The sequence below is a fragment of the Anguilla rostrata genome, chromosome 10 (genome assembly GCF_018555375.3).
Source record: "Anguilla rostrata isolate EN2019 chromosome 10, ASM1855537v3, whole genome shotgun sequence".
NCBI classification, from domain to species: Eukaryota; Metazoa; Chordata; class Actinopteri; order Anguilliformes; family Anguillidae; genus Anguilla; species Anguilla rostrata.
This window is the reverse complement of record NC_057942.1, coordinates 26265292-26292512: the sequence shown is the minus strand read 5'-3', so window position 1 is coordinate 26292512 and position 27221 is coordinate 26265292. Positions and strand designations below refer to the sequence as shown.

The window sequence follows — 27221 nt, the reverse complement described above, 5'->3', positions numbered from 1 at the left end:
ATTTTTAAGATGATTTTATACTACAGTTACAGTGGAGCGGCTCGGTTGAAAAGCTCACCATCGACATCTGTTGGTTAAAATGTGAACGCAATAGAAAAACAGCAGGTCTGAGATCAGTGTTCTTTACCCTCATTGTGCGTAGAGTGACATTCAACCTTTTTACAGTCTCTGCATTCAACACGCTTCCAACTATCACAAGCTAACGTTACCTAGCAAGCCACCATTTTTCATTCAGTAGGCTAACTAACCTCGTTACAAACTGCATTATCACTTCATCTCGTCTGTAAGTAGGCCTACATTCTTTTTATATTAACTTAAGCAGTGTGTAGGCAACGTTAAACTAGTAGCATGAATGTAACGTTCGATATATTGTAACATTACATGACTTATTAATCGCCAACGAAATAACGATTTCACTTGTTTATTAATAACGTTAGCTTGATGAGATTGATGTGCACGACAACGTTGTCATAAAATTTTTCCCGACCGTGAAAACTGCCTGACTTGTTTACATTTTGGACAGATGTGGCTACAGAGTAAATCCATCGTTGTTTCCGTCCCAGCACTTTCTACACAATATCGGAAAAATCCTAAAAAATTTTCTTACGGTGAAGAGTGCCTGACCGGAAAAGAAATGTGTTAACACAGCGGCAAAATAGGCTATATCTAGAAATACCATCTTTGGGGAAAAACGCTACGGTTGAGGGTTGAGGGCCCTACCTTAATGCTCCCATCAGTCTGTCGCTGACCTGTGCCAGGCCCCCGTCAAAAAAGACACTTGGCTGCTGGCCCACGCCGGGCCCTGCCAAAAGACACTTGCCACCGGGCCTAACAACTTTTCTGGGGGAAACCCTGTACATTGCATCGATTTAAACAGCTGGATATATACCAAATCAATGCAGGTTAAGTACCTTGCTCAAGGGTACAACGGCAGGGTCCTACCAGGAATTGAGCCTGTGACCTTTAGGTTACAAGAGCAGCTCCTTCCCCATTATACTACACTGCTGCAAGTGAGCATGTTACGCAATTTTGCCTGTCATGTCTTTAACACTTCTGCCACCACCCTTCCCTCGCTCAATCAAAAGCCCCCCAAGCCATTGAAATACCCCCAAAATGTTGCTCATAAGGGGGGAAATCCCCCTCAAACCTATAATCCCTCCTACTAAAGTTGCAAAGAGTTTTCAAAACCAAAAACAGGAAAATTCTTGACTGGTGAAGCCATTCACCCTTTCTGAATCTAGTTGACACATAAGCTAAGCTAACGCATAAGCTAACTAAGCGCCTGCTTAGGGCCCCCGTGGCCACCAAGAGTGCTTGAAATGTCCCACAAGCGAGCTTGAATTATTATTTTTTTGATATATTATATTATGTCAATGGTAATCATACAAAACGCAATATTATGTTAACGGCCTGGCTAGCTAATACTACTGGTGTAATGAATTGCCGCTGCCTCTGAGCTGGTGTCAAGTTCATGCGCACTGTAACGGACATTAACTGCATTTTGATGCAAGCACAGTCAGTCAGACTAACGTTACAGTCCTCTCCTCTGGGTCGATGGAAAAAGCAGCAAAAAAGTAATGTCGCAAAAAAGGACATATCCTTCTGGAGAGAAAAGAAAGAAAGAGAAAACAGAAGATGAGAAAAAATAGCAAGATGAAGGTATGTTTGCATAACTAATTACAGTATTTTACCATAAACATTCCACTGGCTAGATAGATGCATCATACAAGCCTTCAGTTCAGTCAAGGTATATTCAGCTAGCGTTAGCTAGCTATCGTTTTAATCTAACACATTCACCTGTTAAAATCGAAATTTCTCTAGCTAGCTAGTTTAGCTAGCTTGCTATTATACATACAACCAAGCGGCCAAAACCAGACTTCGTTTTTGAAGCTCATTTCCTGGTGTTGTAGTTCCTGGTTGCTCACTAGCGCCACTACGGATGGCTCCAGTATAGGTGTTTTCATATCCGGTTTCCATGTAAGTCTACGGTACAAATGAGATCAAAATACAAAGTCAATAATTTTTTCTCACAAGAACAAATAATCATAATAGGTGTATTTTATTCGTCTTATGACTGTCCATGGGTCGATTTCATGATTTATTGCGTCATTTGGGCACAGTGCCAATATTTGTTCTGGACCAATGAGGTACAGCTTGCGTCACTTCCGGATTACTGCAGAGCACTGAGCTACAGAAGGGGCTACAGTCTATGGTCACTGGGGTGGGCGGCTCCGGCCACGGTCCGCCTGTGCTAAGTCTGAAAATACAGGCATCCCATTTCGTGGTGATTTAATTATGGCGTGTGCTATTTACAGCTGCACTAGACGACCATAAAATAATCCTCCTCTTAAGTTTTTCGGTAGCCGAGTCATTTTTACTGTTTCCTTTAGCCTACTTAACCAAATAATTACTTGGCAGAAAGCGTAGTCAGCTTGCTATATTTGGTAGTCCAGTAGTAGCCTATGCTACAACAGTTCGCAACTTCGGCTACTAAGCCATTTGGCTAGCTAGCTAACCTTAACCGGCAAACATTCAATCTGCCAGACGTGTTTGACGGCTTGTCAGTCGTGTACATTCCGTAAATGTCTACCTGGGCCATGCTTCACGCATGTGACAAAAGCCGCGTTTCCACCGCAGGAACTATACCCCGGAACTAGGAACCTTTTGAGGAACTCAGTGCGTTTCCACCGCAGGAACTAGGGTCCAAATTTAGTTCTGGGGGCTTTGTTTTACCCCCCAAAACGTTCCTGCTCGGGAGGTAGTACTTTCCGAAAGTACAGGAACCTTTTGGGTGGAGCTTGCAGCGCTGAACATTTCTGATTGGTCGAGTACTCGTAGCATTTGTGTTGTATTTATTTTCCGCCATTACCCGCCATGTTTGAAAATATGCAGCGGCAAACCAATTTATTTTCATAATAACTTCAAATCAAACTTGTATGTTATGCGGCGCAGTAGCCTACTTTTGGTTATAGCCTGTCAACGTCTTGGAATTATAACGTGTGCTCTTCTGTTCTTTTCTTGCTTTAGTATTCGTTTTATAAAATGCTAAGCATTCGTGCTGGGACAGCATATTACGTAGGCTACCAAAACATTCAAACGGATTAATTCGGTTGCTGAATATTTTCTTCCGGATTTTCTTTGTTAGCCCGTTGTAATTGACTCAAAACGTTTGACACAGTTATGTGAGGTATGCGGTAGTTCTGCATAATTAACATTGGTGATACAGTACAAGCAAACTGGAAATCACCTTCCGCACTTTTTATCCGGGTAAAATAACAGGTTAATTCTAGTAATCTTCCCTTTAGCTTTTTCAGACTGCCGTAATTTTACTCAATTTTACTGCCATTTTTCAATTCCACGAAAAGACCAGGAAGACTATGGACTCATTTATGGTGCATGGTTCGCATCTGGAGGGCACACTTCGCTGCTCGGGTAGCAGTAACTTCGAAGGAAAGCAAACGGTGGCTGTACCACTACTAATTTACATTTTCACGCAAGTCCGAGTTTTCGTTCTATTCTTGTCATTTTGCGATTAGCCTATATGGAATTGACGACGAGAAAGTAATAAAACAGCAAATTGTTTACAACGTGTGCATGTTTTCTGCTGTTAATGAATGTGTTTGAGAGGATATATGAAAATCAATAAATACAAAAGTAACCATATATACTCATTGTTGGTAACCCGTTGTATATAAGTGGAATAAACCCCTCCGGGCTGTCCCGGTTATTAGAAAATAATGTAGGTTACTTCGGTGGTAGTATGGGGTTACAGAAGAAATCATATGACAGATGGACCGACGACAACGTCAGTGGGCTAATTTGCCTAATCTTCGCGGTACTTTAGACCCCGGTGGAAACGCAGACAACCATTGGCTGAAGGAACCTTTTAGTTCCTGGTAAAGTAGTTCCTGGGACTGAAAGTTCCGGGTAATTTTGGTGGAAACGCGGCTAAAGCTAGGCTACTATAATCCCGATTTTGGGATAAACACTTTTTCAGTTTCACGAAGCGAAGTCTCAAGGTCCATTTGCTGAATATACAACACACGATGAAATCACACACAGAATTTAACGAAATTAACCATCTTGGCATTTAGAAAGGATCATGTTTTTAGCATTTAAGAGACCGACAAGCAAGGCATTTAAGACCGTGGTTCTCAGAATCGGTTCTGGGGGCTCCTTGCGTCTATTGGCTTTTCTCCATTGGTTTTGATGATTTACAAGAAAAAAATAATAGCCTAATATAATAATAATTAGAAATTCAATGTAGGCTACATCATTTTTGTCTTCATGCACCAGGTGGAAAACTTGCTGTACAAAGTGCGTTGTCATATTTACACGCCTGCAGATCAGCTATTAAAATACTTGGTAGATTTGTTAATCACCGCTGACAGTGTTGATTTTTATTCGATAGAAAGTGATTTGCGAACGATCGGTCAGCTAGCGTCACCCAGCAAGTGAACACCACAAACGGCGATGGAGTAGCTAGTAGCAGTTACTGGCTCATTAACTGACTGTGGCGAAAACCTACGACGATAACTTGCTCGGTTAACAGCAGATCTACCAGACAGTTATACGAAAATTAGCCTAGTCAAATCACCAGTAGCCTACACGTCTCTGATTGATTGACCATCAGTGTAGTCAATGTTATTCCCCTGTGGTTCATATTGCTAATGCGTGAGCTAACCACGGATAGCCTACCTAGCTCACTGGCAAGCTGATATGCTAGCTAAGCATATTCGTTTTGCTGAGAAACATAAATTGAAGATAACTGAACATAGCCTAATTGTATTTTTAATGTCATACATATAACGTGATTACATGACACAGTACAGTCACGGATGGAAATTAAACTCCGTAAACATCTGATAATATATTTTAAAACGTAACGGCAGACAGTCAACTAGCCTCGTTCAGGTCGATGGGCTTTTCCGCACCGGACTGTCAATCAAATTCTAAACATCACAAGACCGCTTAACTCTATGGTTTTGGCTCCAAATCGAGAAAATGGCCGCGCCCGCCATTGAGCTTCAAAATGTGTTTTAGAGACCCACGTAGAGTCAATGGGTGACGTCACAGTAGCTTTGTCCATATTTTTTACAGTCTCTGCATACAACTAGGTGGATTTAAGATGTCAAGGCAATTTAGTATGGTGGCCCTGAAGTGCAAAACAACAGCAAGTTCAGAAAACACACACCAGCAAATTCAGAAAACACCAGCAAGTTAAAAAACACACACCAGCCAGTTCACTGAAAACGGAAAGGGTAGGTACGAATTGAAAGTATTCCTCGTTGCTGATTGGACTTTTTAGTCTGTCACTCTGGGTGACCGGGAAATAGGAAGTGGCGACATGCTACTCTAGGGAGAAAGAAAATGAGCCTAAACGATTCGAGTCATGTAATTGCACACATACGTGCTTATTTTAATCAAGGACATTCAAGACATAATCCTGGATACTCTCAACTTTTCACGACATTAAAATGAGTATGCGCACCCTTAAAACGCACTTAAAGGTGCCCTTCTAACGTCAAGTAATATTTATGATGGCTAAATTATTGTACTGTACTGACACAGCTACCACCACCACTAGCTGGTGATTTGTTATGGGCCTTTAGTGGATGTATTTTGGACTGCCTTAACTCTGTTTTTTCTTTGATATGTATTGCTCTCCAACAATTGACTTGGTATGAAATAAAATATTTTTTCAATTATATTCTCTGTTATCATTTACTGAGGAACTTGTTCTTGTACTCAGAAAGGTCGGTTATTTTTTGTATCTCAGCTTGCCGAAAACGAACGCACAAGTGCACATCAAAATAATCATACAAATCAAATGGGTAATCTATCCCGGAAAATTGAAATGAAATTAAGTTATGGCGTAACTCTGAATTTACTATCAAACTAGCATGCGCTCGAACGTTATACTGGTGCAACAGGTTGCTCGGTTCTCCAATTACAGTCCTAGAGAGCTAAACGTTACTCTATGTGCAGGCTTTTGACCCAACAACACCCTTGGGAACATACCGATTTCAGCTCACTTAGCTACCGAACAATTAATTATCTAGCGAATAGAATCAGATGTGCTAGGTTATGGTTGGAGAGAAAACCTCCAAGTGGGTAGCTCTCCAGGACCGGAATTAGACACTGATGACAAGTGTATGCCTAACGTTATTTAGCCAAGTTAGCTAGCTAGCTACGTTGAATGTAGCCATCATAGATACAGAAATATGATAACCATAACTAGCTAGCTAATTGCTACATGGTGAAACCAAAATGTATAAAAATGCCCTTTAATAAAAGCTCTGGGTCTGTACTGGGCTCTTCGTTCGTTCAGCTCAGCTGAAAAAGCACTCAAACTAGCTACTTCTATTAGTCCCAGACTGACACACTGTCTGTCCAATCAGCAACAAGGAATACTTTCCATTCGTACCTACCCTTTCCGTTTTCAGTGAACTTGCTGGTGTGTGATTTTTAATTTGCTGGTGTTTTCTGAACTTGCTGGTGTGTTTTGTTTACTTGCTGGTGTTTTCTGAACTTGCTGGTGTGTGATTTCTAACTTGCTCGTGTTTTCTGAACTTGCTGGTGTGTGTTTTCTGCCTTGCTGTTGTTTTGCACTTCAGGGCCACCGTAATTCAGGGATGTTTAATCAAACATTAACTAAACTAAGACAAGATATGCTAGCTAGGCTATGTTGTTAGCTAACGTTAGCTAGCTAGTTAGTTGAATGCATTGTCTGCTGGTTTATTTTGTTACTTTTCAGTACACCGTGTTCAGTATGCCACGTAGTACTGTATCACTTTGAATAATAAAGTGCAAATTAACACCAGACCACTCTTTTGAGTTTGCTAACTTTTAAGATTAAAAACCATAGAAGGGTAAAAACGTACCAGGCTGACATTGGTATGATGTAAAGCAACACAGCTACAACTAATAAAATTGATAATGGATGTGTTAGATTTACAGTAGATGTGTGAATGGTCAAGCATTGACAATAGTCAATAGTATTGGCGGCGCCGAGGCGGTGGGGGGCCCCCAAATCAAATTCTGCTTAGGGCCCCATAAAGGCTTGGGCCGGCCCCGCTAGTTGACCATGCATTTCATATGCAGAAGAGAAAACTTAAGGCAACCAGCCCCCAAAACAAGCAGGAGCTGAAGATGGTTGTAGTACAGGACTAGCAGACCATCACCAGAGAACATACTCAGCTCCTGGTCATGTCTATGGGTCAGACTTCGAGCAGTCATTGCACACAAAGGATATTAGACAAAGTACTAAACATGACTACTTTCATTTACATAATATTAATATGTCCCAAACAATATGGTGCCCTGAAATGAGGGGCTATATATAAAAAGTGCTGTAATGTCCATCTCATAAAAAACACGTTTTCAACATACAAAAACGCCAAGTTACTCACACATACAAGGCATACACCGTCTATAACTCATTCATTCAGACTGCCAAAATCCACGCCTGCCACTAAAAGTATTGATATCAAAATGACGCCAAGTTACGGTACTACAAACAATATAGGCTATCTTGCCTCACCAAAATTAAATAAGATGTATTCCAAAGCAATGCTACCCAATATTTCCTCAATTCTTTGTAAAAGAGGAAATTATCTGCCTGACGGCGAGGCAGGATTCAATCCTTCAACCGGAGGTTTACCAGTCTGTGACTTTGTTAGTGCAGCACCATGACATAGCTATGCAATGCGTAAAATATCATTAGCAAACCTGTCCGTGGTTTTAAAGAAGAACACAGGCCAGTAAGGACAGAAGAGCTCCCGTTGAATCCATATGGCTTTGCAATATTGTAGCCGGTTAATATCTGAACGTGCAGACGGTACGTCATAATGCAGTGTATATGTTCGGTGAACGGCGGGTAGATATGGTGCAAAAGCAATAATTGAGAAGTAGTAGACAATTATTAGTGAGGGTAAAAGCAGGTTAAAGAAACATGTTCCAAGCTGGGCTTGAACCTAGGACTCCATGTTCCCAAGACTGCAACCTTGCCCACTAGGCCACAGGCAAACTAGCTGTTTAAACTGGAAATGTTTCAGAGTAAAAAGGTATGGGTATTTTGCGTGTGTATGCGAGTTTTTGATTGGGTCGTGTAGGTGAAGATTTGGCTGGTGTCGGTAAAATGTCCAATGGGGAGACATGATGTTAGTCGGATAGGCGGCAGGAAAAATAAGCAGAAGAAGACGAAAGAGAAGAAGAAGAAGAAGAGAAAACGCAAAATCCCCTTAGTTTGGGGCTTTATTGTGTGGACATGTGAAGTTGTTTATGAAATCTGTCTGTTGAAATGGGGTCAGAATGTACAGAATGTAATGTTTTTAAGGGCTGAGTGTCTGTGGCTGTTGTGGTTATTTCTGTGGGGAACCCTGAAAAGTGCCAAACTCTCGATGCTGTATAGGTATGGGGCATGCCTCCGCCAAGGCGTAACTTGGCGGGATGGCATACCTGCCATCCCAATATGATGAAACCGAAGTGTATAAAAATACCCTTAAATAAAAGTGAATGTGTACTTTAAGTACATGTGAATTGTTTGATTACAAATCTAAAATTGTGGAGTAGAGAGCCAAATCATGAAAAAGGTATACAGCTGACTATACATTTATTTATTTATTTATTTTTAGTAATACATTTGAAACTGCATCATATATATATATATATATATATATATATATATACATATACATACAGTACCAGTCAAAAGTTTGGATGCACCTGCTTAAACCAGTTTTTTCATGATTAAAAATGCTTTAAACTGTATAAACTTGTATATAAACACTTAATATTTCATTGTATGATATATGTACTTATATACATTAAGCAGATAATCTTAAATGGATTGCATTCAAAAGCTAGATTTTTAAATGAAAATGGAAATCTTGTAAGCTCATTGGGGGGGGGGGGGTGCATTGTTTTGTTATTTAAATAGATTAGAATATATTGGTACGTATTGGTGTTCATGATCACATCTATCTTAACAGGTATTCCAGGACCTGTAGAATTTTTCATATTTAAAAAAAATAAAGGCCATCCGCCATATTTCAAAAGCACCTGTTAAATTAGACGTCATCATGAACACCAGTACGTACAAAGATATTTAAATAACAAAACAATGCACCCCCTTTCCCAATGAGCTTACAAGATTTCCATTTTCATTTAAAAATTAAACTTTTGAATGCAATTCACTTATGATTATCTGCTCATATAAGTACAGATAGCATATAATGAAAAATTAAGTGTTTATAGACAAGTTTATACAGTTTAAAGCATTTTTAATTATGAAAAACTGGTTTAAGCAGGTGTGTCCAAACCTTTGAGTGGTACTGTATATATATATATAGGCTATATATATATGGTATGGCCAACTTTTTAGGGCTGGAGTTTTGACTTTGTTATTTGTTATCAACATGCACGCTAAGTTACATGACTTCATGTCAAACAGTTTGGGAATTATACACATTTGTGTAAAGCCGTGTTGACAAGTTATTATCTTACCATTCGCAAATATTTTGATATATCCAAATTTGTAAAATGTCTATGAAGAAACTGTAAATTTCAAGCAAATTTCTCCATTTAGAAGGAGTGGCTTTAACAGTTCTTTTAAAAATTCTAAATGGCAGAGAAACTACCCAGGTTCTCTTTTTAGCTCCTCAGAAGAGGGACCGACGTGCCAGTTTTTGTGGCTCAATGGCAAACTGGGCATGGCCTTGTGAAGCTGAAAAATTGCCATGTGCATTATCGCGCCATCAGGTCTCCAATCTGCGCCATATTTACAGACATCAAAAATGAGACCCCCAAGTTTGGTAAGCCTCAGACTTCCAGGCTAAAAGTTATTTGAGGTCAATGGGCAAAAAATTTAATTATAACAAAAATAATACTTTTCCACCACCTGTGGTGCTTGGAATTATAATTATCCATTGACTAAAATACATACTTGAGCCTTATTCCAAGATGATTCACTATGCCACATTTGATCAGTCACCAACCCCCCGCTCTTCATCCAACCTCACTCACAGAATCATTCCCACACAGTTGCATGGCACTGCTGATGACCATGACTGACAGCAGCTGCCATCGCACACTCTGATCCGTAAACAGTTCCAAGGGTCCCTTGGCCTTTATTCCCAGGGCTGCTGCTTGCTCTTGCTGGATCTCCTCGATCTCACTGTGCAGGACATCGCAACCCCGAAACCGACATAAGGCTGTGCAAAGGCAGGAGGGATCAGTCTCAGAACTTGTTCACTGTCACTCTCACACTGTCTCTCAAAATCTGGTCATTTCACATATAATCCCATCCACAGAATGTGGAATTACAAGAAAACAAGAGTTCGGTTCAAAGTTGACTTCACAAAAGGTCAAACCTACTTGTATTAACAGCAGGACTAACCTAAAAACGAACTAATTGACTAACTAAACTGAAAGATGACATTTATTTGGCTTCACAAAACAATAACTTTGGGTTCTCCTTACCATTGATGCAGGCCTCTTTGTCTCCTTTGTCAATGAGGAGGTACCGGGGGCTTTCAGGGAACCAGGGTAATGTCAGCAGCTGGATGAAACCAGGGACAGCATTGCTAGCCAAAAGGTATGGCCAGCAGGATTCACTCCCCAAGATCTCCCTGTTGGGAACAAATCATTATTATCCTTCTTACCATGCTAAATTCATTTATTATCACTTATTACTTTATACAGCTCTTGAGGACAGAAATCCATCTGAATATTTTTACTTATGCTATATTGATTTATGTCAAATGGTGGTATTATGAATACACTGATCTTTGCATTTAATAATTTAAGTCATTCCTGAAAAGTTTTTTTTTTAAAACACAAAATGGATTGTCTGATTACATTTGTTTTCACCAGCGACTTAAAATTCTCAAATGTAGTTTTTCACCTGTGACTCACAACCACAATGTTTGGCCCTGATTTAAGTTCTCTTCAAGTGGGCTTTTCTACAGATGTCTGTTAGAAAGTGTACTACGGTCCATGGGCGTAAAACGCATAAGGATAGTGTGCCTACCTGAGCCCTACCACTTGTCCCAGCACCACTCCAAAAGCTGTGAACACAGCTGAAGATATAGAAACAGCACCTCGTAAATGCTTAGGTGCACTCTCTCCAAAATACATGGGCTGGATGTTCATGCTGACACCTGTGCAAATAAGGGGGTTTATAATTGTGGCTGTGGTTTTTTTTTTTTTTTTACATTAATATTTGTTTATTAGTTTTCTTTAAAAACTAATGTTTATTACATTTTACAGAAGGTCTTTCCTGGAATTACTCGTACTGTTTCTCTCTCTGGATATTTGGACCTATGGATATTGTGAACATATATTTGGAATATATGTAATATTTAGAACTGCAACACAGCCAGGCAGCCACAGAAGTTTCACACGTCCATTTCACAAAATCATTACAGTGGGTATGTAATGATTCCCACAATGGACGTGAGCATGTTATAATTCATTCCACACACTTTCGTGTAAGTTTAACTAAGAATGGTAATCCAGTATCGCAAGAAGGAACTCCTAAAGGAAATTATTTACTTTACTCTAGGAGCACTTGGCCACTCAAGTCTGAGAGAATCTCAAATAATTGTATCCAAGATGATGAGATACAAATGAAAGACATTTTTTTTCGAACCTTTTCACATTGTAAGATTTATGTATGGATCAACTGTTATTTAAAAATGACCACTGCTTATATCTGAGTATAGGGTTCTTCTCATTTTTATTTTGAGCTAATCTGAACACATTTCCAAAGACAAGTTTGACTCCTTACCTGCATTGATCCCCACTAGAAACCGGGCCAGAATGATCATCTCAACAGACCTAGCAGCTCTGCTAAACACTGCCAGCACAGAACTCAGCAGCAAAAATACATTGTTCAGCAGCAATGACTTCTTCCTAAAAGTTGGAGAAATCACAGAGGTAATCATAAAAGGCTAGATATACAGTGCAGCTACAAACTTTTAATTAGACGGAGAGCTATGTTCAGTTGAGGCCCAAAGTTTACATACGCCTACGCTAAAGATATTCAAACTCTTTTTAAACAACTCCGCACATTTCATGTTACCATACATTTCTTTTGGCAAGTCAGTTAGGGCATCTAATATGTTCACAGAGGTCATTTTAAAACAATCGATTAGAGACAGATTTATTGCAGCTTTAATTCACTATATCAGAATTCCAGTGGGTCAAAAGTTTACATACACCAAGTTGATTGTCTTAAACAGTCTGGAAGATTCTAGAAATTAGTGTAATGACTTTTTAGAAGTTTCTAATTGGCCAGTTGTCATAATTAGGAGTTAATTGGGATTTAATTGGCAAATGTGGCTGTATTTAAAGGCCTACCTTTAGAGCCACTGCCTTTTTGCCCTTGATACCATGGGAAAATCCAAGCAACTCAGTCAAGACTTCAGAAAAAAATAGTGGACCTCCACAAGTACGGTTCCTCCTTAGGAGCAATTTCCAAACAACTGAAGGTTCCATGAGCAACTGTACAAACAATTGTATGGAAATATAAAAATCTTGGGACCACACAGACCCTGCATCGTTCAGGAAGGAGGCATAAATTAACTCCCAGGGCTGAACGAACTTTGGTCCGAAAGGTTCAACTGAACTGCAAGACAACAACAAAGGAACTGGTGAAGAAATTGGAGGCATCAGGTAGCAAAGTATCTACATCCACCATTAAGAGAATCCTACATTGTCAATGCCTAAAAGGCTGTCCCGCAAGAAGAAGCCCCTACTCCAAGACCAGCATAAAAAAGCCAGAAGTTTGCAGGTGATCCAGGACGAAGACCTAGCCTTTTGGAGGAGTGTTCTCTGGTCAGATGAAACAAAAATTGAACTGTTTGGCCATAATTGTCAGCGGTGTGTATGGAGTAAAAAGAGTGAGGCTTTTAATCCGAAAAACACCATCCCAACTGTGAAGCATGTGGGTGGCAGCATCATGTTGTTAGCATGTTTTGCTGGAAAAAGGACTGGCGCACTTCAGGTAATAGATGGTATCATGAGGAAGGGGGATCATCTACAAATACTGAAACGACACCTCAAGACATCAGCTAGAAAGTTAAAATATGGTCGCAACTGGGTCTTCCAGCAGGACATTGATCCTAAGCACACCTCCAAAATAACTTAAAGACAACACAGTATTGAAGTGGCCATCACAAAACCCTGACCTGAATCCCATAGAAAATTTGTGGACTGAACTGAAAAAGCTTGTTTGAGCAAGGAGGCCCATAAACCTGACTGAGATACACCTATTCTGTCAGGAGGAATTCCGGAAAAGTATTGTGAGAAGCTTGTGGAAGGCTACCCCAAGTGTTGTGAGAGTTGTGAAAAATTGAGTTTGAATGTCTTTAGCCTAGATGTATGTAAACTTTTGGCCTCAACTGTAAAAATATGGAAATGTACATCAAAGGGAAATTCCACCACAATAACAACATTAACTTCATTTAACAGATCAAGGCGTAACTGATTAAGTCTCTCTTAGTGACTGGCCAAAAGAATCTGATAGAGGTGTATGTCATTATTACCCTTTCTCATTTTTTAAGAACTACAATGGGCGGGGTAGTTCTTGTAGGTGAAGAGGGCTTTGACCGAACTCATGTCAGACAGATTTGGGGTAGCTGCTGTTCCACATGTTAACAGTATTAGCTTGTGAGCTGACCAGCGTAGTGGGCTTGCTTGCTGTTATTATTTTAAGAATGTCACCCAGAGACAATGTCAATGATGTCAACCATACATTTCTCCTTGCCTGGCTTAATGCCTTCATCTCCTCTTCCCCATTCTCTCCCCACCAGGAGTTTTTAAAACATCTGTTATTGCCGGATTTATTATGATAAATACAGCACATATTGTGACCATGTCTGAAATAGCTTGCTACATGCCAACTGCAAACTGTTATTCAAATTGCAGTTACATTAAAACCTTGCAACCTTTTGTGGTTAGCCTGCTAGTGAGTAATGTCACCCTCAAAGTATGATTCCGAGCCATGTAGTAACACCCAGCCCCATGTTTGTATTCAGTAGGTACTTGGAGCATGTAGCACAGTAGTTTAAGCCTATGTCTCTGCACTCTCTACAGGTAGAGAGTTGGCTGCAAACTTAATCAGGACAGCTACTCTTCTACAAATAAAAGATCGATTTAGGGTGGAATTCCTCTTTAAATCAATTGCAGCCAGTGCAACAGTGAAAGAGTTTATAACAAACATTACCAATCATTACCTTCCAAAGTAGATAGCCATTGGACCAGCAATCAGGGCACCTGCCAGCCCTCCCAGTGAGAAGATGGACACAATGAAGGTCCATATTAGAGTCACCTGGTAGACTTGGAGTTCAGCACCCCAGCGCTCCTGGAAAGTTTCGTTGATGAACTTCTGGACATACTGCATAAAGAAAACATAAACATTCATTGCTCAAACATTTGTTTCACCAGTTTGTGAAACTGTAGTTATTGATGAAAAAACTGAAACTGGCAGTCTTACAATAGTAGGTGCATTGATTATGGCAATGTTGTAACCATACTGAAGAGTTCCTCCAATGGCTGCCGAACACACTGTCAGGGCCAGGATTCGAGCATTACCCTGTTGGCATAGACAACAGTATGAATCACTCATAAAAAGATTTTTATGCAGATGTAGACATGTAGATCTTTAAAACATTAAACATTCCAGGTTTTATACCAGAGGACGTAAGGCTACACAATGATGTTTTTACATTTGTTTGTGACATGCCAAACCCTCAAACCCTACATGCCAGCCAGATCCCTCCGTTCTGCTACCTCAGGACGCCTAGCACCTCCCCCTCTTCGCACCTGCACTTCCAGAACACGTCTCCTCTCTGTTCTGGCCCCACGATGGTGGAATGACCTCCCTGTGGAGGTCAGAACAGCTGAGACTGTGACCCATTTCAAACGACGACTGAAGACCCACCTCTTCAGGCTGCACCTCTCCCCATCCCTCCCTTCCCCCCCTGTAAATGACTAAACTTAGGGTTGTAACTAGGCAGCTGTTTAATAGGTGACTTAGTTGATGCGCCAGTCTTAACGACTACTTGTATTTTTATTTATTTTTATTTTTCCATAGATTGCGTTGTTGCCGTTCTCGTTGTTAGTGTTAATCAGTTTAACCACCAGGGTCCAAGTTGAACTATGCGGTTGTTCCCTGTACTTGGACCGGTACTTCTCTCTAGGGGTTTCGTCATACTTGTTCCTGGTTATGGTTATACACTTTGTTGTACGTCGCTCTGGATAAGAGCGTCTGCCAAATGCCTGTAATGTAATGTAATGTAATGACATGTTCTCATGTAGCACAGAGAGATGACTGCTACTTCAAGATGACTTTGTACTATCATTTGCTTTCATCATTTTATTTTATTTCAATACTTAAAACAGCCAAATCTTAGCCAAAAAGTGCCAGTGTGGGATTTTGTTATAGACTAGCACTGTGACACCTGATTATGCTACAGAACTAATAATGGTCTTCAATCAAGACATCGACAAGTAGAATCGGGTGTCACAATACTGGACTGAAACAAAAACCCGCACCCACATTGGCCATTTTTAGATAAGACAGGACATCCCTGATTTAAAAAATCTCCAGGATAGCAGATCAACTACATTTGTGCTCATTACAAATAGCCTACTGTACACCTTAATGGAAGGTTGTTTATTTGGTGGTGCACAATATTATACGGGCACACTCTGAGAAAAAAAGGTAAAAAATACCGAAAAAGGTATAAATGATTGTTCTCCCCTTTAGAGTGGTACCCTATGTGTAAATTAAATTGTAGCCCAGCCAGCAATACATAATTCATTTGCACCTTTTTTGGTAGTAAATGGTTATCATTAGGACCCAAATAGAATATTATTATACTTTCAAGGTGCATTTCAGAATGTTTTTCCTTACAGAACATAAATGTACTACTACTGTACCATCAAAACACCATATAGATCTTTTGATCACATATGTATTTCCGATTGCAGCACCTGGAAATTCTTTATTTTCTAAAATATTTGACCCCGCGACCCTGCTCAGGATAAGCGGGTATAGGTAATGGATGGATGGATGGAAAATATTTGAATATTTATTTTAATGAATCTACAAACCAGGGTTTCCATTTCATTCCCGCAAAGTTAACTTGACAGAAAAAAACTGCATCTTGAGGGTGGTATATTGTTGCAGTGTTATCTAGATTATCTATTGCAGAACCTAATGTTAAATTATCAATATTCTAGCAGTTGCTAGACTAAAACATATGGCTTTCTTTGCTTTAATACTTATATAAAAATGAGACAATACAATTGTATTCAGTGAAAAAGAGTTATAATATGGTACCACAAGGCAAGAAAGAATGCTTTGGCCAGAATTAACTTGTTAATTATTTAGCATTAGTTGCACTATGGTCAATGTGGTCTGATCTGGTGTGCGTTTGGCTGGTGTCATCTCCAGGAAGCTGAAGTACTGTAATAGCAAACCATTAAGCTTGTGAAAGGTAGAGTATATGTACACTACTTAGCCAAATGTACATGGACACCTGACATCCAACATCCAAAACTATGGGCATTAATATGGAGGTGGTCCACCATTTGCTGCAACAAAAACCTGACAGAGTCAATGATCTTTGCTTAAAAAAAATCACTAGGCAATGCAGGCCTGTAAACTGAATGGCACATACTGTGGCTTATAAAAAACTGCCCCCCCCCCCCCCCATCTGAACACATTGATCTTATATGAACACACTGTGGTCATTCAAACCTTAAATGTCACATCAAGTGATCACATTTTTTTTTAATTTCCACATGGAAGACATCATTTAAATGAATGATTTAAACATCTGATGAACACTTAAACACAAGAAAGGACATGTTTATGCTTTCCATCATGATTTCTCATTATTTAGGACGACACTGAAGTTAGCTCCCAATTAAAAATTTCTGGTCCACCTTAAATCTAATGCAATTGGACCGTTTCATGTTTCCTGGTCTTCCTTATGTGTTTGCAAAGACTATTATGTGCTTTGAAAAGTGAGCTATGGCTTAAAACAGAAATTGAACAATGGTTCACATAACAATGGTTATGTGAAAAAAAAAAAAAAATTTAGGTTATGTTCCCTTCACTTGTATTTTCTGTAATTTATTATCTGTAATATGAAAAGACGCAATCTTTTTCTTTCCTCAAAATCTAATTGTCTCAATGTTGCATCACGTGTGTATGAGAGCAGGAATTAATGTACATTTGAAATGGTGTGGATGAACCGCACCTTTTGCAAATAATATTTTGGGAATAAAAAAAAAGCAAGGCAACGTTTCAACCCAACAGGGTCTTCATCAGGCAAATGCCCTTGTTGGATTGAAACGTTGCCTTGCTTTTTTTAGTCAATAAAGTATTGGGAGCTGTAATCCAGTGTGCGGATATCCATTTTCTTTCAATCTTCACATGTACTTTTATCCTGCACCTGGCCAAATACTGGTTGGATGTGCACACATCTACTGTATTTCTTTAGGAAACCCTGAAAAGTGCCAAAACTCTCAGTGCTGTACAGGTATGGGGCATGCTGCCCCACCAAGGTGTAACTTGGGGGGTTGGCATACCTGCCATGAAGATGGTGTTAATATATATATTTAATTTAATATCATCTTTTACATTTTATCTACCAAAAAGTTCTTTGTGTGTTTATTTTTATTTATTTGTTTGCTTATAAGTTAAATGTTCTCAAATATAGAAACTTTGATAAAATATAAGTTTTTCAAATTGATTTGAAAATGTTGCACTTTTTGACAAAATATCGGTCAGAACATCGGTAATCGGTGGGCTAGGACGCTCCAAAATCGGGATTGGCATCGGACCCAAAAATCTGGCATCGGTCGGGCTCTAGTATTGTTACAGAATTCCTTTAATAGCAGAGTTACATTTTTTCATAAAATGGTAGGCCTATAGTGAGGTTTCCCATAGTAGACAGGCCTGACATAATAACATTATGTTTCCTTGTACCGTGAACTTATCCATCATAGCCTACATGAACAACATACATTAAAATGTGTTTTGCTAGCTCTGTACATTGGCTCTTCAATGAGCTGTTGATGCACATCATCATGAGTATAGTTAATTTTAGCTGTCCGATGATGCAGAAAAGTTTAGAAGCTTACTATTTGTCAGTTTTAATGACATTAGCGAGCTCCTAAATTATGATGAGGTCCAAAAATACTTTTCTCAATATCGTAGTGTATCTGCAATCTGTGAATGTGGGTGCTTTTTTCCAGATACAGAAGTGCATTGTTGTCAATCTTTCCGATATGAAAACTGGCATTTAATTATCACCCATGGAGAAGGGGATGGGTTTCATGCAGCCTTTCAGGTTGTCTGACAAACTGTGAATTTGCAGGCCAGCTACAGGATTTTGTGTAAGAAAACCAGTCACTCGTTGTGACAAAGCCACTTATAACGTAGTTTCTAATATTAAATGTTAAATTAATAAATAAGGCAGTCAAGATTTTTATAGACGCGTTCATCAACACTTGACTGTACATTACATTAGCTAGCTAGCTATATACATACTTGGAGAAGCTAACAGGTGCACGAGCTAGCAAGACTGAAATGCAGTGAGAAGTTGTGGTAAGATAGCCAACTAAAGAACTATTAGGCTATGTTTCACAAGCTAGCTATCGACCTCTCTAACTGACTAGCCCCAGACAGCTAGACATTAGAACAGTTCTACCATAGCTAGCTAACTTTTCAGAACAATACAAACATTCGGTGGCACTCGACTGCAACATATTATAAATCCTACAGTCAAGAAATGTGCACTCTCAGCCATTCTGTGTTATGGTAACTTCCCATTTAGCAAGTGACTTCAGGCCAGATCGGGCCCAGATGATCTGAATTTGGAATGGAATCGGAGCAGATCCATCCTGGAGTTCCTTGCTGTCAGGGTAGCTACTACTAGCTACTGCTGTTTAAAGGAGACAAACAAGTGACTTCCAAATTAAATACAAATGTGGTTGGTAACTCTTCAATTTGATTATAGTCTTTCTAAATTTGTAAATGACCTCCCTGCGGTTCCTAGCTACCTAGCCAACATTACCCTGATCTCAAGCAAAATGCATTGTTGTGAAAAGTGATTGCAGACAGGAACAGATAGCTAATATAGACAAATCACATGATTTGTCTGCTTGCTTGGTCTTGAATGCCTGTGTAGTGCATGAGAGAAAGCAAATGATTATCAATATTAAGTTGTATTTTTTATTCAGATGAAAACATGCAATGTGCTTTATATTTCTGGCTATGTATATAAACAATGTGTAGTAATAAAATAAGCTTGTCACCTAATGCAATATTGGCTTGTTTTCATTGTTTACAGGAAAAGTACAATATGGGCAAAGACAACCTTTTGATACTACTTTCTGCCCTGTAATGTTGTTAGACCCACTATCCAGAACTCTGGTACTGTCATAATCTAAGCAATGTACCCCATCACTTTAAAAAAGCCCGGTCAATTATGCTTTATATCTGTGTGTTTTTTTAAATCATGAAATACACGCTAAGAGATGGCAAATTCACCTAAAACGAACATTCGTATCCTTCGATACGGTCCACCAGCTCAACATATTCTTTCCAGCATGGTTGCTACCTCAACCATCTTGTTGCCAGCTTGACCATCTCCAAACCAGCTTCAAACCAGCTAGACCAGCTTAAAACCAGGTTGTAACTGAGCTGGAATTTCCACCAAGGAGCAGTTGCACCACCAGTGCCCCCTGGCCAAAAATAATGTTGACGTCATTTTTATCATGATAGATTACCTCTGAAGTAAGTTTCAAGAGTCTGATTTTCATATCACTCCAAAATGAACAGAAACCAATAGCTGCTGGGAAGGAAGGAAAATCGCATTCAGAAATCGATTGTTTGAAGCTCTTTAGCCAATTAACTAATTTTGCATCAAAAAACATACATTTATAAGCAAAATGAAATGGGCATTTCAGGTGAAATATATTTTTTAAAATATAAACATAAACTAGCATGCCAGTGTGTAAGTAGTCTATCTTTTTCTCTCTCTCTCTCAGGAGAAAGTTTTTAGATAATCCTAAATTTACACAACAACATGGCAGACAGGTATAAGCACAAGGCAAAAGTCCCTAGTCAATGTGTCCAAATTACTCAAAGAAAAAGAACAAGAGCATTTAATTCCTGAAGCAAGTCATGCCCATGGATGCTACGGAGGAAATAGTGCAGTTCCAGGAAGATGAGGTGTTTGGGGATACTTCAGATTGTTTTGTTATAGATGATAATGTAAATGATGATTATCTGGAGGAGGTTATGGATCATCATCATGTAAATGATGATAATGATGATGAGGAGGAGAATGAGGTTGGGGATCTCACAAGAGAAATTTGTAGGATTCTCTGATGGGTTGGGCCCTTCAGTTTGGCATTACATTAGCTGCCTTTTCTGTACTCCTCTCAGTTGTGTATACCACCCAGCTTTGCCCAAGGATGGAAGAATTATCTTTCATACCAACTGCTCATATAAAATTGAGTGAATTGCAGGTGGGATTTATCATTATTTCAAGCATTCTGAACTGTCTTTCTGGCTCCCTCGCCAAAATATGGCATAAAATACCAGACAAACACTCAATAAGGTTACAGCTAAACTCTGATGGGGTCCATCTCTTCAAATCCTCAGGTCGGCATTTGTGGCAAATTTTAGGTTTATTCCAGGGATTTAACATCAAGACACCCCTTCTGATAGCTGTATATGGTGGGACATTATAACCACACACTTTCTCTCTGTATTTCAAAGATTTGATCAAGGAAATAAAGCCCCTGGAATCAGGCTTTATTTTTTAAAGAAAACAACTCTTCCTAACAATTAAAGGCGAATTACACTTTATAACACTTCTGCTTCTCAAGACTGATATTGTCCCTCTAATGAATGTGTCGCCCTTCATTTTTCGATTAGTTATTTCATTTTAAGTGTCTAACCTTAGAAACAAAGACCTACTTTTTTAGCGGAAGTCCACATAGTAGTACTGTTTCCGTTTTTTTCTTCTTCGATTTTGTATCGCGGCAAAATCGAGAAGAAGCGAAGCAAAACATTCCGTTAACTTGGAATGTTGAAATCAAACAAACTAACGGCTGCTAGCTTTTGTTTGATGCAGTATCAGTGTAATAATTAGTTGCATTGTACCCGGTTGTTATAATGCCCTCGTTAAACTTGCCTTAAAAGCACATTTTCATAGTTTTCCACACAATGCAACTTTGTGTAAGACATGGCTGGATTTAATCAGACACCCCAACATATCAGTCGAAGAAGTTCGCAAACGAGGACTAAGGGTATGCAGCGACTACTCTGAAGGCACCGGCTAACAAGGCGACCATCAGAAGCCTGGAGCTGTATCCGCCGTTTTCCCATCGTTGAACCACTCGAGGTAGGTATTATGCGGGCTGGGTAACGCTATCGCGTCTGTCTGTGATACATAGGATGTCTACCACCAGTTGCCGTTTGTCCTGGGAATAGCCTGTGGTTCCTCAATCTCGGTCAGCTCCTGACTCGATCTCGCTCTCACATGATCAGCCTGCAAATTAGCCAGCTCTTCTTCTGTGTATTCCAGCTCGAATCAATAGGGCACAACAATCCCATGATCAAAAACAAAATCGCCTTCATCCTCAGACATTTTCGATTTCGCTGGCTAATAGTCATACAACACTATTTCTACGATCAACCTAATGTTATTGTCTGCAGGTACGCCCACATCAGAAGTCGCGCAATGATGTGCATCCTCGAGTTCGACACTAAACTGCCTGGGTCTACTTCCTGCATTTGTAAAGGAAAACAACAAAACAGCGTAAAATATTAAAATAATAAAATAACTAATCGAAAAATGAAGGGCGACACATTCATTAGAAGGACAATATCAGTCATGAGAAGCAGAAGTGTTGTAAAGTGTAATTCCCTCAGTGATATGTAATGCCTCAGCAAAGGCTTTTATGAAAGGCATAAAAGGTTTTTAGTACAACTGGAGACACATTGAATTGTCTCAGATGATGTACCATTTTGTTCTTGAAAATTATTGTTATTAAAAAATGAACATACATTTTTGTCAGATTATGCTGAGTAAAAGTCATGGAACTGTAGACAGTATTCTTTAAAGGTAGAAAGTTAGAAAGCAGAAAACTATTTTATTACAGAAATGAATACATCAAAACTATCATGCAAAGTAGTAGCATGGCAGTGGTCAGTGATGGCAGGTTTCAGTTGTGTTTTTGAAATGTACAGTAGAGGCAGGTTATATCATGGAGAAACAGTGGTGTATTTAATCTCAAAAGGCATAACAAGTCACACGGGTTACGCTGAATGTGATAAATGCACAACATATGGAGAGTGTGTGAACTTCAGAATGACATTTTCAGAGACCTTGAGAACAGATAGGACTTTTCCTTTACAATCAGATGAGGAACATCATAAAGAAACCTCACCACTAGCTGACATAGGTATATGCATGGTAATAGCATTCTCCCATGACTATATGCACCTTGGGTATCTCGGAGTTATGCGGAAAATGTTAGAGCTTTCAATAGGTAGCACTGGTCCTCTGCAATGTCGTTTACCAGGTTGTGCAGTATCCCTCTTCTCAGAGAGGCTTATCTCACCGAGAAACTACATTCCCTCTGAATCAGCAAGAAAGACAAGTGCAGTGGAAGAGAGGCAAAGATGGAAGGCTAAATATTTAGACCGTTTTTATTGTATACTGGGTCAGTTCGTCTCTATGATATTCAATACTTTTATCAGAATTTCATGCTTTTCTCAGTTGAGCAAATCCACACTCTTCAAAATGATCAAATGTGTGAATTAGCAAAATCCCTCAGTGCATTTTGTTGAGCATTTTTGGTCAGCTTTATGGCAGAGAGCATTTAATTTATAATGTCCATGGCCTTATACATCCAAGTGTCAAACTGCATGGACATCTTGATTCACCTTGAATCACCTTTAAAAAAGTAGTACATAGGCCACACTTCCCTGTTGCTTTGATTATATGACATGTCAGAGTTCAACAATATGGAACAGCCATGTTATCCCAAGTCAAAAAAGCCCACCATGATGATCCTCTCCCAGTTCAAGTAACAGGGCCAGAGTTCAAGGAAGTATACCTTCAAAATTTCCGCATAAAGGTTACACAAGGTAGTGACTGCATATGACAAAGGAAACAAAGCATAGGATTCAATTTATTAATCTTGGCCTGGCTTCTAGGTGCTCAGCTTGGATAAGTTTGGGGCTAGTGTGTTGCAATAATTTGTTTAGGACAGTCACTTCACCTCAAAGGAACCAAATACCCATGGGACTAGTCATTCTAAATCTTAAAGTTGTGTTTTTGAAAAGTACAGTAGAGACAGGTTATATCATGGAGAAACACTGTTATATTTAATCTCAATATGGAAAATGTATTATAGAAAAAAACAATACATCTAATACAAAATACTAACAATAATACTATCCCATGTCAGGGGACACCGTGACAAGTAGTAGTCCAGACATCCTTTGTACATTCAAGTACAAGTTCCTCCAGAATTTTTCACATTTTTCTAATTGTTTTCAACCTGAACCTTTTCCAAACTTTTTTTGGTCAAACACTGGTCATAAACATTGATAACTGGTGGGCTATGCCCTATGAATCATCATTGGATCAAAAAATTTGGCATCAGTAAAAATGGATGTTTTTCCTCTTTACCAAAAGGCTATTTAAATGTGTTGCAGTATCCTGAGAGATGATAACTCTATGGGTTTTATCTTCAAAGGAACTAACAGACACAGAAAATGAGGATGAGGAAGAAGCAGCATTGAGGCAATCAACCACAGCCAAACAAAAAATTGGGAATGTGCAGCATTACTTCCTGCGCCAAAGATAGAATTCCTGCCAGAGCAAGGGACATCATCACCCATGCCACCAAGAGCAGCCATGCCATAACAGACAACATCTCCATCACTACCACCAGTAGCAAACTCACCACGGCATCTACTTCCACACCACAAGGGTTAGACCTGCCATGGCAGATGACATCACCAGTAGCAAATGAGAACCTGGACTGCTGGGAAACCCTGGACCTGGAGCATTACAACCAGTAATTTACTGTTTTAGAACCACATAGCCTGTATCTGTAAACTTTGTGATTTGTGCGAGCATGTCATGAGGGCAAATAATGTGTTTTTCCAACCTTCCATGTCTTTATCGCTAGATGGTACTGATCGCTGTGCTATGTCCATGAACACCTGTATCACATTTAATCAGAAGGTTTTTGCATCGATCAACAAAATTAACATCACCAATTGACAAAACATCCACACATCTGACAGTGAAAAATTCCTTTCACATTGCAAACATACTGTAGGTCACTGGGGGAGCACATAGCAGTATTAAGTTCTCTGAACTCCTGGTACAGGCCGTTTCACAATCCAGGGGCTATAACAGATGGCATTGCGACCATCAGTTTTAAATCTGGATAGTTGAACAACTAACAGATCCCAACCTAAATAGTCTTACTATCGGCACAATGGTTATTCAGCCATGCTGACACATAGCGCGCGTGCGCGCGTGTGTGTGTGTGTGTGGCAGGGGGTGGTATGTGGTTCTAAAACACCCATCTTGAAAATTCTACATTCTAGATAAAGTGATAAATAATTTTTCCAGAACACCTTAAGTTCTATAAATGGTTAATTGCAGGAGTTGTAATAAAGTCAATCATCTCTTTGTACGATTTACCTTTTTTGTAAAATTTTGTGTTCCCTGGAATATATTCACTCACATATATTGAATGTGGTATATGAAATCAGTTCAGTCTAAATTTAGTAAAACTTTTCATGATTGTGGAATTGTAACAGGGGTTCAAATGTGTGTTTTGTATCTTGGCAGTTGTTCTTCATGAGATTCTCACTACACTGGACATGCTGAAGCAGAAGAATCAGTTGATTCTACTGAAGCTACAAAGGCTGTGGTCAAATGCCAGTGGCCCTGGAGAGGTTCCAAGCACCACTGCTTTTAAGTTACCCATCACCACAGCTCATCACAGCTTCCCGAGTTAAAAAACAAACTGGTAATGTTGATGACACAGTGACATTGGCCCTCATTCACAAAATGTTTCTGAAATTATATATATTTTCTTCTTAAAAATGTTCCTGCAAAAAACCAATACGGGATTCATTACATGTGTATTTGTTTTTGTGCATGTCCCAGGTGTATGAGATGATGAGTGCTGAGCATTTGTAAATTTGATGTGCAATCCTGTTCATGTGATTAGCATAAGGAAACAGCCATTAACAAATACAGATAAGAAAAAAAAGATGAATGCCAAAATGTTCATGGAAATGTTCTTATACACAGTCAGGGTTCATACACTTTTTCACCAATGATTTTCAATTACTTTTCCATGACTTCTCCACAACCTTTAACTGAATTTCCATGACCAAAACAAGTGACTTTATCTCAGCGGGACGATTTAAAATTATTTATTGTAACACTAAGTAAAATTAGGTCTGCATCTGAAACATATGGTGTCTCTCTAAAACAAATAAACACCAGACAGACACACAGATACATTCTCTAATATTTTAATTCGAATAGTTTAACATTTTTGCAAATGTCTCAAACAGTGCTCGAAATTGCGACCATTTTGGTCGCATATGCTCCGAAATTTAATCTGTGCGACCTCGAAATATAATTGGGAGCATTTGTGCGAGTGCAAGTAATTGTTCTGGTGCGACCTTTTTTTTTTCTTTTTCCAGTCGAACGTCTTTCACTGTACATTCGCTAGTTAGTACACTCAGTATGTGCATTGTGAGCTGACGGTGACCCTTCTAACCAATCGTGAGCTTGACATTCTTACCTTTAATTCTGATTTTAAATAGGTTAATATTAGCCTTCAATCACTCCCTTTCGTTGCACTCCACTGTCACGCGACAGAGAGAGCTAACGCGTCAACTAATGTTACCTGAAGACAAAAGTTTATTAAGTTAAGTTCAATTTATTAGCGTTATCGAAAGCTGAAAAGTTGAAGCGAACGATTACGGCATTTTTTTTAAACGTTAACGTAGTGTTTTGTGTAGCGACCCGGTTGAAACAGCTAATTTCTCCGATGCAGTTTACTGGCGGTTGATTTAATTCGCGGTATTAATGTGACAAGAAGCGCTTAGTCGTTTGAATGCATAACACGCAATTCCTTGAAGAGTTGACACATTTTAGGCGTGACAGTTTAACTGTTACTTGTAAACCGTACTGTTATATTGTCGTTTTTTATCAATAAAAAATCTATTGCATATATTGTTGGTGCTCCTTACATTTTGGTGGGTGCTCCTAACTGTCTGAAGTTGGGAGCACCAGTGCTACTAAGTAAAAAAGTTAATTTCGAGCCCTGACATATTATTGAAGCTGCACTTCCCTGGCATGTTGTCGGCACAGTAGGGCCTAAGTTTACTAACTGCTACATTAGCAGAAGCGTGCCTGTTGGGCGTGCATGTAAACAGACTGAGCCCAGAGACTGTAAAAAATATGGACAAAGCTACTGTGACGTCACCCATTGCCTCTCCGTGGGTCTGTAAAACACGTTTTGAAGCTCAATGGCGGGCGCGGCCATGTTCTCGATTTGGAGCCAAAACCATAGAGTTAAGCGGTCTTGTGATTTTACAATGTGATTGACAGTCCGGTGCGGAAAAGCCCATCAACCTGAACGAACGATTGCAGAACGAACTTGAGGCTAGCTGACTGTCTGCCGTTATGTTTTAAAATATATGATCAAATGTTTACGGAGTTTAATTTCCATCCGTGACTGTACTGTGTCATGTAATCACGTTATATGTATGACATTAATAATACAATTATGTTCAGTTATCTTCAATTTATGTTTCTCAACAAAACGAATATGCTTAGCTAGCATATCAGCTTGCCAGTGAGCTAGGTAAGCTATCCGTGGTTAGCTCACACATTAGCAATATGAACTACAGGGGAAGAACATCGACTGCACTGATGGTCAATCAATCAAAGATGTGTAGACTACTGGTGATTTGACTAGGCAAATTTTCATATAACTGTCTGGTAGACCTGCTGTTAACCAAGCAAGTTATCGTCGTAGGTTTTCGCCAGTCAGTTAATGAGCCATTAACTGCTACTACTCCATCGCCGTTTGTGGTGTTTACTTGCTGGGTGACGCTAGCTGACCGATCGTTC

At 39.4% G+C, this 27221-nt stretch overlaps 1 protein-coding gene across 8 annotated transcripts in view; it reads right to left on the bottom strand.

The window, feature by feature from the left end:
* The window catches only part of slc2a11a (solute carrier family 2 member 11a), an 84687-nt gene that overhangs the window by 45361 nt on the left and 12105 nt on the right, over positions 1 to 27221 (bottom strand). For all 8 annotated transcript variants that reach the window (XR_010323937.1, XM_064297684.1, XM_064297682.1 and 5 more), the window contains 6 exons: positions 14501 to 14599; positions 14241 to 14401; positions 11792 to 11916; positions 11033 to 11162; positions 10483 to 10631; positions 10027 to 10214 (listed from right to left, as the gene is read on the bottom strand). Coding sequence is in view for 7 of the 8 variants with exons in the window: in XM_064297684.1 (XP_064153754.1) it covers positions 10027 to 10214; positions 10483 to 10631; positions 11033 to 11162; positions 11792 to 11916; positions 14241 to 14401; positions 14501 to 14599 (852 nt within the window). In the remaining variant the exon portion in view is untranslated. The remainder of the gene's footprint in view (positions 1 to 10026; positions 10215 to 10482; positions 10632 to 11032; positions 11163 to 11791; positions 11917 to 14240; positions 14402 to 14500; positions 14600 to 27221) is intronic.